This window comes from Hippopotamus amphibius, chromosome 17, assembly GCF_030028045.1.
Source record: "Hippopotamus amphibius kiboko isolate mHipAmp2 chromosome 17, mHipAmp2.hap2, whole genome shotgun sequence".
Lineage (NCBI taxonomy): Eukaryota > Metazoa > Chordata > Mammalia > Artiodactyla > Hippopotamidae > Hippopotamus > Hippopotamus amphibius.
The window spans coordinates 54,499,565-54,511,938 of NC_080202.1; the positions used below are offsets into that span (position 1 = coordinate 54,499,565).

A 12,374-nucleotide genomic window follows, 5' to 3' on the forward strand; every position below is an offset into this window, starting at 1 on the left:
CGCGAGCGGCGGACCGCGGCTCCTTTAAGCGTCGCCGTGACACGTGTGTGAGGCGCCGGAGGCCCGGATGGTGCGTGTGCGGGGCCCGTGCCGAGCAGACGCCAGCGCTGCGGGCCTGCTGCCGGGCTGGGCGAGGGCCGGGTAGGCTGGGGCCGGGTCGGGCGGCGCGCGGGCCGGGTGGAGGGCTTCCGGCAGGCGGGGCGCGGGAATGTGCCGCCTGACGCGGGGCGCACCCGGGGACGCTTAGCGGAGACGTGGGTGTCTGTCCGTGAGGAGTCTGGGTGTCCACAGGGAGGCACCGGGGCTGCACCGTCCGAGAGGGGCTCCGGCGTCCACGGGGAGGCCCCGGGCTGCTCATCCACGAGGGGCTCTGTGGGCCACGGGGAGGCCCGGGAAGTGTTCCGTCCGGCCGGGCTGCCCCGGGTCTGCTCTCTGCTCTCCTTCACACACCCGGAGCGATCTGTGGTGCAGGGGAGAGATGCTCCGGCCCGGAGTGCAGGCGGCGGCGGAGGCAGCAGCCCGTGACGGTGTTGGGCACAGTTGTTACACACAGAAGTATCATCTATGCAGGATTCAGACTTTCTCTGGGATGGCTTAAGTCAGGATCAGGGGGAGGGCGTTCAGTTTTGGCGGCAGAGCTGATACCTTGTTTGTGCCCTTTTAGTAAGAGATGTGCGAAAGCTCACCCCTGGAGAGGGTAACAGTCCTCGCGGTCGTGGTCATGGTTATGGGGAGGGGGTGGGTACGAGATTTGAGTTTTTTAAATACCCATTTCTTTGGTTGGGTAGTGTTGGGTCTCCCCTGGCGTTCTAGGAGCTAGAGCAGCGGCTTTAAACAGAGGTGGATGAGAGAGGAAAACATTCTGGCCCTAACGTAGTCCACTGTCTGTAACGGATGTAGGGAATCAGGCCTCCAAGGAGCGGGGCGCTCAGTTTGCTCTTTCTTGGCTGGGGACTGATGCTTGCTCTGGTGAAGAGCCTCCTCTAAAAGCGCCTCAGGGAGGCCTCAGCCCTGTGCGTCTGGGGCTCCTCCCCGCCAGCACGTGGTTGACCCTGTGAGTCTTGAGTGCAGTTTATGCTGGAAAAGTGCATGTAAAGGGGGGAGGGAGAGAAAATGTGCTTGAACGGAGGTTGTTTGGAGGAACTTTGGGTAGCGGTGGAAATGTGCATGGATAAGTGTGAGCTGTTCCTGGACCGTGGTAAACCAGGACTGGAGAGAGCATCCTTCCCGAGTTTTGAAGGGTGTGTTACCAAGAGTGTACATCAGAGGGCTTGATGATTACAGGGACATTTTTCTCTGGGTTGCTGCACATCAGAGCGAAATCATTTTTAGGTTGTTGCTTAATGTTTCGGGTGGAATTGGTGATGTAGAGGTTTGATCTTTCTGTCGAAACTTGAAAAATTCTGTAAGTTCAAAATCTCTTGACTCTGTATTGAGGAGTGGGTTATGTGGGATAGGTGTTCTTTAAGTAATTTATCTCAAATTAAATTGGGTTAAATTTCCCAAGTTCTGTTTATCCTCTAGCTTCGAGAGGTTCCCAAACCCATGTCCACCCATGACAGAGTCCTCAGCAATGTGTGATCTTGACAAGAAGAGGGACGTTGTAGGGATTTTTCATGAAACAGAAATCCTACAAATTGTCTTCAGTCAGAGATCGTGTTCATTATGCTTTTTTTCTTTTCTTTTTTTTGCTGTTAATATGCTTTTATTTATGGACATCAGACACAGTATCTCTGAAACTTGCTGTAAAGTAAAGTGGGGACAGGAGAGAAATCGACTGGTCCTGCACAGTAATTGTTGACGCTGAATTAGGGGAGCATGGTGGTTCCCTGTGCTGTTCTGTCTACACCGTGTATGAACATTTTGCAGTAAAAAGTTTTTAAGCACCTTAATTTGCTGTAATCGTAGATTACAGATTGTGGTTGGTAATTAAGGAAAAAAACAGACAGCAGAGTGAAAATTTGGCAACTCTCATTGCGCCTTCGATTTTCTTTTTTTGTGGAAATCTTACTGGCTCATGAAATCTGAAAGTTGGAGATGATTAGCTGTTATCTCTTACGTGTTGCAAATGCAGTGGAAACTGGAGTTGACTGGTGAGGGTGAGGAAATCTTTATTCACTGGGCTTGTCACTGGCGTGAACGTTAAGGTATGAAACACAGGGCAGTGTTTTCATGTCATGTCCATTGAAAGCACTGTAGCTAGTCAGCTCATTTCTCCTGCACTCTTCCTAAGTCCCGCGCTATCCATATTCCTTCTGCCTTAATGCTGACTGTTCCCGGTAGGTGGTTGGCCTTCCTGCTCTGTGTCCGGGGAGTGGGGCTGATGAGACAGCGGGAAGAGAGCTAGCCTCATGTGACGCTCTGTTCACCCCACAGATTCTGACGCCCATTCTGGATGACATGCTTGTGGCTCTGGTGATTTAACAGGCCACAACCGGGGAGCACGTGATTTTGAGGGCCCAGCACTGTACCTGCCCGGTCCAGCCAAGCACCTGACTGCATGCTGCAGGAACAGCACGCCCAAGTTCAGACACCCCAGGTAAGCCCACATGTGGTCCAGCAGCCATGGTCCAGTTGGTGAGAGCTCTTAGATAATTCCCCTCAGGAAACCTTCTTTTATTTTTTTCGTGTCAAAGAGCTTGCGCTTACTTTTTTTTTAAAAATAATGTTCTTATATTTCTGTTCTTTACAGAAATTTTTATAGAAAAAGAAATTTGATCCACATACAGAATTAGATGCTCCATAAGCAAAATCTGGATGGTTTAATAAGAGGCGCTAGAGGGAGTCCTTTCACTCAAGCAGAGATTTGGGTCCACCTTACTAGTTGGGTCTTCTGGGTCAGGCCAGAGACCGCATGCCCGAGGGAGTCATCGTTTTTCTGATGGGAGTGAGCTGTGTAAAGAACCTGCTTTTCTAATTGTGACTCAAATAGTCCTTGAGCTTTGGCTGGGATGGTTGAGGTGAGAGTAGTGGGTGGGGAGGAAAAGTGGTAGATACAAGTATAGCAGTCAGAGGTGATGGGGGTTTCCGGTTTGTTACAGTTTCTACCCTGCGGCTTTAGGGACTGTGCCAGCACTCAGCTCTCACCCAGTGTGTGTCTCCCCATTATCCTCACAAGCACCTTTGACACTGTTTTTATTCCTATTTTACAAAAAACAGTCTCTAGCAGTCACAGTGATTGTCCCTGGAGTTTATAGTTAATCCACAGTGGAATAACCCAGGCCTGTGGCTTCCAGAGCCCGAGCTGCTGCCACGCCCCCCCACCTGCTCCGCGCCCTCCTTAAATTTAGGTGTCTTGTGTACACTGTTCTAGTCCTGTTACTGTCTTTTCTCTCTTCCCTCACTTTTAAAAAGATGATCTGTACAAACACCATCCAATGACACAAGCCACAAGTATCATCGAGTTTTACAGTGGCCACATTAAAAAGTAAAAATAAGCAAGTGAAATGAATTTTCACAATATGTTTTATTTCACCCAGTATACCTAAAATATGATCATTTTGGCATATAACCAGTCTTAAATTTACTGAACTATTTTGCATTTGCAAACTGAGTCTTCGAAATCCAATGTGTATTTTACACTTACAGCACATCCCAGTTTGGACCAGCCTCATTTCTCGTGTTCAGTGGGCCCAGGAGGCTCAGGGCCTTCGTTTTGAAGAATGCGGGTTTGAACAGATGAGTGTGCTTTTCTCACTCGCCACGCAAATTCCTTTATTACATGGATTTGTGTGTGACCAGAGTGTCTTGCGAGAATTAGTGTTTCTCTGGTTTTGAGCAGACATTAGAACCACATGGTCTCCTTTTGAGGGAAATTGCAACAAGCATGACATCCAAAGTCACTTGATGGTATTGGTTGAAGAGATGACGCTGAGAGGGTAGTCTGGCCTCCTACAGGACGAGTCTGTCTGTTTAGTGCTGTTTAGGAGGCACTTTGTCTTTTTGGGAGGAGATGTGTGGTTGCCCCTGTGTCCAAGTGGTCAGTAGTACTATGTCTTGTGTCTTAGGCGTCCTTTGTAAGGTTGGCAGCCGATCCAGAGCCGCCTTTATGGTGGGTCACATCCATAAGGCCTGGGAGGGGGTTTTCAGAGAAGGGATGCTCTGTTCCTGGGACCCACTTAGCTGCTGCTCTGTGTTCCTTCTTGTCCCCACAGTGATGCACCATGCCCATAGTCGACAAGTTGAAGGAAGCCCTCAAGCCTGGCCGCAGGGACTCGGCTGACGATGGGGAGCTGGGGAAGCTTCTGGCCTCCTCTGCCAAGAAGGTCCTTCTCCAGAAGCTGGAGTTCGAGCCAGCCAGCAAGAGTTTCTCCTACCAGCTGGAATCACTGAAGAGCAAATACGTGCTGCTGAACCCGAGGACAGAGGGAGCCGGGTGCCACAGGAGCGGGGATGAGCCACAGGCCAGGAAACAGGGTACAGACACAGAGTGTGCTGCAGAGAGGGCCTCGCTGTGTGCTGACCGAGTGGAAGGACAAGACCTTGACTGATTAGTAGGAACAAAGACAGAGTGTGGTCACTTGTGAATGCTGTGTGGGGGGTCAGTAGATTTTAGTTACAGAAGTATGGTACAGAGTTGGTCAGAAAGAGATCTGTGTCCTCAGAGGTTCAAGAGCAGAGCTTGGAAACTGGAAGGACAAGCGTGCTGGGCTTAGAGTGCCAGGGCCCGGTTCCCCCAGCTGCTTGTTCTCGGAACCTTGTCCTCTTGTCCATAGAGGGGTCCTGGGGCTCTGGACTGAGGCCATCAGGGAGAGCCGTGGGGTGACAGGTGTTTTCCTGGGCTTCAGCAGTGGATAACGGGAACCCAGTTACCCCCAGATGGTGCGTTCTGAGCACGTGCCTGCCGAGTGTGCCATGGAACTTGCTTTCGGTGGCCTGCCTGGGCCGCCTCTCAGGTAGCCTCCTCTCTCTCTCCCTCCCCCCTCCTCCAGGCAGCGAGCATGTGTACGAGAGCTGTGGTGACGGCATCCCTGCGCCCCAGAAGGTGCTCTTCCCTGTGGAGCGGCTGTCTCTGCGTTGGGGGCGCGTCTACTGCGTGGGCGCGGGGCTGCACAACCTTGGCAACACCTGCTTCCTCAACTCCACCGTGCAGTGCTTGACCTACACACCACCCCTGGCCAACTACCTGCTCTCCAAGGAGCACGCACGAGGCTGTGAGTGAGCACGGGGTGGGGGGAGGGGGGGGTTTGTGCACACGTGTGGCTGTGAGTGTGCACTCGCAGCGAGGCAGCTGTGGGTCCTCAGGACCAGATGGTCTCCCAATGGGGCAAACCCTCACGCTCACGGTGCTGCGATTTCAGCCTGGGTGAAATTTCGGAGTGAAGCTCACGCTGTGTAGTAATTGATAAATCCTAAAGCTGAATTGTGCCAGTTGCAGGATGGGCCATGGAAGAGAATCACGGTAGAGTAATGGTTTCTAAACTGGTCTGAAAATAATTACCTAAACAGAAAAAGGGGTTTTCAAGAGATACCTTCAAAATATGTATGTTCAGGTGTTTTATACATCTAAAACACCCTCCAAAGTGGAAATTGAATATGGGTAAAATAAAGATGAAAGGGAATATAACTTACCCAAACTGAAGAAAACAGAAAGTCTGAATAGCCTTCCAACCGTTAACAAAATTAAATCAGTGGTTAAAATTTTTCCCATGAAGAAAACACCAGGCTGAGACAATTTATTGGTGAGTTTTATGAAACTTTTAAGAAACAGGTCATTTCAGTGCTCACAAACTCTTCCAGAGAAAAGAAAAAGAGAGAAAGCTTCCTAGCTCATTCAGTGAAGTTCTCTTAACTTGGATAACAAAATTAAACAAGCACAATATGAGAAAGAAAAATTGCAGTCCCATCTTGTTCATGAATATACATGTAAAAATTCTAGATAAAATACTAGCAAATTCAATAAATTCAAATCTTTTTTTTTTTTTTTTGAGCCCTGGTTATAACACAGTGCTATAGTACAGATTTCTCCTTAGCACTTGTTGGGTTCTATGTGACTTTTGCCCTTAAACTAAGAGGCTTGAAATTTCCATGATTCTTAAGTTCTTTTTTTTTTTTTTGGCTGCGTTGAGTCTTTGTTGTTGTGAGCAGAGGCTATTCTTCATTGTGGTGTGCAGGCTTTTCAATGCAGTGGCTTCTCTTGTTGCAGAGCGCAGGCTCTAGGTGTGTGGAGCTTCTGTAGTTGTGGCACATGGGCCCTAGAGTGCATGGGCTTCAGTAGTTGTGGTGCATGGGCTCAGTAGTTGTGGCTCATGGGCTCAGTAGTTGTGGCTCGTGGGCTCTAGAACACAGGCTCAGTAGTTGTGATGCACAGGCTTAGTTGCTCCTCAGCATGTGGGATCTTCCCAGACCAGGGGTCAAACCCGTGTCCCCTGCATTGGCAGGCGGATTCTTTAATACTCCACCACTCAGGGAAGTCCCTCAGTAGTCTTAAACAGTGTGAGCAAATTGTGTTCATCCTAGTAATGCAAGGATATTCTAATATCAGAAAATCTCCAAATGTAATTGTGAAGCGAGCGTAGCACAACACTTACAAGCGCTGCTCTGGAGGCTGGCCTGCTGTGTACACATCGTGATTCTGCCACCTAGTAGCTGTGAGTCCTTGAGAATTACCTAACCTGTTACTCATCTGCAAAGTAATAATAGTATGTCCTTTGTTAGTGTAAAGCTTAAATGAATTATGTAAAGTGCTTAGAATAGTACTTGGCACACAGTAAGTTCTACGTAAGTGACTGCTAATCTTGCTACCTTAGTTGCTATCACTTTATTAACAGATTAAGAGAGAAAGATCACCAGAAAATAGGTGCCACCAAAAAATTGATTAAAAACCTCTTAGCAAGGCAGCAATAGAAGGGATTTTTTTTACTAATATTGATAGAAGGTATCTAACAAAAACTACAAAAAAACATTCCAATTAGGAAAATATTTGAAGCACACCTTTTAAAATAAGGAGAGAAGCAAGGATGGCCACTCTCTGCACTTGTGTTTGATGTGTTGGTCCCGACCAGAGCAGTGACACAGGAGACAGGAGGGGGGGTAACACTCTTGTTGGTTGAAGATGATATTCCTGCATAGAAAAGCAAAGGAATCCATAGACAAATTGGAAGTTTGGGGGAATTTCCTGGTGGTCCAGTGGTTAGGATTCCTGGCTTTCAGTGCTGAGGGCCCAGGTTCAATCCCTGGTTGGGGAACTAAGATCCTGCAAGCTGTGCGGTACAGCCAAAAGAAAAGAAAGAAACTGGGCACTATGACTAGATATAACATCAACATACAAAAGGTTATTTGAATTTCTCTGCACCAAACAAGGAATTGTTATCAAAAATTTTTTTGCTATTATAAAAAATTGTATCACAGCAACAAAAATGATAGTGTCGAGACCCAAGATATACGTGGAGAACCTTTACTGGGAATTTAAGGGCATCATATGATAACCTACACACATGGAGATTGCTGCCTTCACAGAGGGAAGCCTCAATATAATAAAAATGTTGATTCTCCCCCAAATTAATGTGGAGATTATTTTAGGTCCAGTTGATTCTAAAATTTATGTGGAAAAGAAAAGCGAAGGACCAAAATCACTAAGACACTTGTGAAGAAGAAAAAGAGAAGAGGTGTACTCTATCAGCTATAAAGTCTTCTTGTAAAGTTAGAGAAGTTAAAATGGCATAGAACTGAGTCAGGGAGGGAGGTACTGACTGATGGAAAGAGAGCCCAGAAACAGAGCCATGTATGTGTGAACACGTGGCATCACATAGCAGTTTTTCACATGTACATGTGTCTCCTGTTTTAAATAAATGGAACTTAAAAAAAATTAGGATTGACGTACAGAAAAAATGAAATAGAATCCCCATTTCACAGCATACTCACACCAAAAAATGGATTTAAAACTTATCAAAAGTAAAAATTATGCTTTTGTAACAAATGTGAGCAAGTGTCTTTCTGACCTTGGGTTGGGAAAAAGTACTAACCGTGAAAAAAATTGATGAATTCAGCTTCATTAAAATTAAGAACTTTTTATTCATGAAAAAACAAAATTAAAAGACAAACAGGGAGGGATTTCCTTGGTGGTGCAGTGGTTAAAACTCCATGCTCCCAATTCAGGGGTCCTGGGTTCGATCCCTGGTCAGGGAACTAGATCCCACATGCATGCCACAACTAAGGAGCCCACATGCCACAACTAAGGAGCCTGCCTGCTGCAACTAAGACCCCACTCAACCAAATAAACATTAAAAAAAAAAAAGATGAACAGGGAGCTACAAACAAGGAAATGACACCTGTAATGCGTAAACAACGAAGGGTTGGTACAAAGTATATATGCAGAACCACAGATCAATAAGAAAAAGAGAATAACGTAGTAAAAAATAGATAAACATTAGGAACAGGCATTTTATGGAAGAGGAAACTCATGGTCAAGGAGCATAGGAGATTGCTAGTAACCTCGTAATGAGGGAGGCGCTTTACACCTTTGTGATTGATGAAAATTTGGAAGTCTCATGGTACTGAAGGTCACAGAGGGTGGAGGTCAGTGACATTCTTTGTAAACTCCTGGTCTGAGTTGGCATAGCTGCTTTGGAAAACAATCTGGCATTCTCTTTTATATAATCTATACTTAGCAATTCTACTCCTACAGAAAAGCTCTGATACCTGTGCACCAGGAAGCCTACAGCAAAAAACTGTAAGCAACCCAGGTGCCCATCAAACAGAATGGGTACCTGAATTATATAGGCACATGTGGAATATTACACAGCAGTACAGAAGGATGGATGATCTCTCCATGAATGAGTCTGAATAACATAATGTCGCGCGAAGGAAGACGTCCCAGAAGACTGCATGCAGCATGAATTCCTATTTGTAATGCTGAAAAACTAGACAGGACAATTCGTTGTTTAGACATACGTACATGTGATAAACTTAAAAACAATAAATAAATAAAAGAGTGATTTTTAAAAGTAGGTGAATGATTGGAAGTCAGGGTAGAACCAGAGGCAGGGACATGGGTGTATGGAAGGAACGTTGTTATGATAAAAGTTTGGGATTGTGTGATGTGTTCAGGGATATTAGTTATGTTATTAAAAAAGAATGAAAGATGGCCAGGCTATGGGAACTGTTGTAGTATTTGAAATGTCTTGTAATGTTTCACAGCAAAAACTAGTTACTATATCAAGGCACAGTGCTCACTTCTAAGATGAAGGGGATTATAAATCTCTGTTTCCAGTAGTTATCTTGGTAGTGGCGGAGGTTGTGTTGGGTGGACTTCTACTAAGGTTTGACTGGGCTGTTTTTATCTTGTGACGTTGGCAGTGAGAGCCTCTCTCCTGAGCCTGCAAGTTGCTCTGCTGTTTTCTTGTTCCCTGTTCCTCTGGTCTTGGTTTCTCTGCAGGAATCTTTGAGCTGTTTTCAACTTTGGAAGGGTTAATGTAGTTAAAAGTGGGTAACATCTGTAAGTCCTCGTAACCTGGCACAAGTAAACTGCAGTATTTGGGGGCAAGCCCCTCCTCTTGTGAACAACGCAAGCTGACCTGGGGAGGGTGCCAGTGTCCCTCTGAGTCACTCTGTGAAACATCGGTAAGCCTTAATTTCTTGGCTTTTTTAGAGTAAAACATATTAAGAGAAGTTTTAGTATTTTTTTCCCCAGCACCTTACTCGATCCCCAAGTGACCCCCTAAGTGGGCTTGGGCCGTCCTCTCTTCCTCGAATTCATTGTTTGAAGATTCTCAAGCACCCAGTGAAGTATGGCTTGTACATGACAAGGGGCTGTTTGCACAGAGCCCCAGTCCTGCCACATGCCTGGACCACTTCAGGATCAATCCAGAAAAAAACACTGTGTAAAACATCCGGGAGGATTAAATCCTATTCTTTCGTACTTCTTCCCCAAATTTAAGTAGCAGTGTCCCCAGAATCTTGGATATGACTTTTTAAAGATTAACTAATTAATAAATTTATTGGTTGCGTTGTGTCTTTGTTACTGTGCAAGGGCTTTCTCTAGTTGTGGCGAGGGGGGGCTACTCTTCATTGTGGTGTGTGGGCTCATTGCAGAGCACGGGCTCTAGGCTCGAGGGCTTCAGTAGTTGTGGCACACGGGCTCAATAGTTGTGGCGTACAGGCTCTAGAGTGCAGGCTCAGTAGTTGTGGCGCACGGGCTTAATCGCTCCGTGGCATGTGGGATCTTCCTGGAACAGGGATGGAACTCGTGTCCCCAGCATTGGCAGGCAGATTCTTAACCTCTGCGCCACCTAGGAAGTCAGGATATGACTTCTGTATTTTTCTAAATTACCTGAAGAAAGTATCCACGTGCTGTGTAAATTAAACCTGCGTATTACCAGGGATTTGGGAAATAATCCTGTTTCGGGTATTTCTGACTGAAATTGTTACTTGCCCCCCCCCCCCCGCTTTTTTTTCTTTTTTTCTTTTTTTCTTTGCTGAGTCACATGGCTTGTGGGATCTTAGTTCCCCGACCAGGGACTGAACCAGGACCCTCTGCAGTGAAAGCGCTGAGTCGTAACCATTGGCCCGCCAGGGAGGTCCCAGTTGCCCTGTTTAAGAGTGATGATTTATTAGGCTAAAAGTCTCAGTGTTTTAGATAATGATTAGAGACTTAATTTCCACACAGCTTTCATAGGAATATCGTAACATGGATTAGACTTTGTAAGCGGGGGCTCTTTTGTTCATTTAACAGTTGTGCGGAGTTACGTTTATTATCTTAAATAACAGTAGGTTTTTTGCCTAAATTTGAGCCCTCTCCACAATAATTGCCATTTAAAAAATAAAAGTAATGAATGGATATAGTTAAAGTTGAGAAAACTCTAAAATGAAAAATAAAAGCCTCCCCTTTATGTAAAGGCAGTAATCACATGAACGGTTTTTCGATTTCCCTCCAAGAAGAATTTTTTGTGTAAATACTAGCATGTTTTAAAAATAAAACTTTTTTGTATATAACATAAAATTTACCATTTTAAGTGTACAGTTCAGTAGCATTAAGTATATTCACATTGTCATGCAACCGTCACCACCATCCATCTCCAGAACTTTTTCAAACTGAAAGTCTGTCCCCATTAAAAACTAGGTGCCAGCCTGCCCCCCCTCCCCCCCCCTTTGGTACCCTCCATCTTTTCTGTCTCTGTGGCTCTGACTGCTCCAGGTTCTTCATGTAAGTGGAGTTACAGTGTTTATCCTTCTAGAATGGGCTTATTTCACTTAGCATAATGTCCTCAAGGTTTCTCTTTGTTGTAGCAGGTGTCAGAATTCCTTTTCTTTTTAAGGCTGAGTAATACTCCACTTTATGTCACATTTTTTATCCATTCATCTGTCAATGGATGCTTGGATTGCTTCTGCATTTTGGCTTTTGTGAATAATGCTATAAATGTGGGTGTACAAGTATCTCTTTGAGACTCTACTTTCTATTCTTTTGGGTAAATACTTGGAAAAGGACTTGCTGGATTATAGGGGAATTCTATTTTTAATTTTTTGAGAAGCTACCATACTGTTTTCCACAGTGGCCGCACCATTTTATATTCCTACCAACAGTGCACGGGGGTTCCAGTTTCTCAACATCTTTACCAACATGTGCTCTTTTTGTTTGTAGATACTAGGATTTTGTGTGTGTGTGTGGTAAACAGGCTGCATGCTGTTTCCTTTTTGCTTTGAGATAGGTCTAAATAACTGGGTAATTGGGGGTGTTCAGGGGGAGAGTAATGGACTGGTGTGAATTTTGCGTTATGCGCTGGGTCTGTTTGGGAAGGTCGTGCACTATACAAAACTACAATATCTTGTAGCACTAAAGGTGTGCTTGCCCTTGGACCCAGAGATATATCTTGTAGGTGTATGCCTTAGAGAAACTGACACATGCACAAGGAGATGGGTATAGGACCATTCATCTCAGCGTTTGTGACAGCGGGAAAAGGGAGGGGTTGACATGCGGGGGCAGGCTGTGAGGATGAACTGTGGTCTGGGGGGTGATTAAAGAGCAAGTTGTTACAGTTTATAGAAAGTGAGCTTGAACATGCAGCTGCCGTATCCTGGTGAGTGCCATGCGTGGGAACAACGGTGAGCTGGTTGGGGAGAACGGTTACTGCTGCCTGCTGCCGAAGGATAAAGGACGTGGGGAATGGGGTTGTGAGAAGTTGAAAGGGGAATTCAACTATCACACTGGTGCTTGATCTAAAAATCACCTGAAGTGGGGTGTAGTCTTTGCTCTTCTCTGTGTATTTAAGATCATAATTGGCAGTAGAGGTAGAAGCGTAGCACCTTCTAGCCTAATGCCTGGGGGAACAAATAGTTTATCCATAGCAGGGGAGCTGGCCGCAGCCCAGGGGTCCCATTGCAGCCTGGGGGCTGTGTGTGGCCGGCCACTGGTGTTTGTGGACCCGTCCCTGCTGTAT

At 45.8% G+C, this 12,374-nt stretch overlaps 1 protein-coding gene across 6 annotated transcripts in view; it reads left to right on the forward strand.

Moving 5' to 3' along the window:
• USP36 (ubiquitin specific peptidase 36) overlaps nucleotides 1-12,374 on the forward strand; it is a 35,481-nt gene continuing 23,107 nt past the window's right edge. For 4 of the 6 annotated variants that reach the window (XM_057716283.1, XM_057716286.1, XM_057716287.1 and 1 more), the window contains exons 1-4: nucleotides 1-141; nucleotides 2,377-2,539; nucleotides 4,155-4,416; nucleotides 4,932-5,153. In XM_057716283.1, coding sequence (XP_057572266.1) covers nucleotides 4,164-4,416; nucleotides 4,932-5,153 — 475 coding nt within the window. In that variant the 5' untranslated portion in view covers nucleotides 1-141; nucleotides 2,377-2,539; nucleotides 4,155-4,163. The other 2 variants (XM_057716284.1, XM_057716285.1) reach the window with 2 other exon arrangements.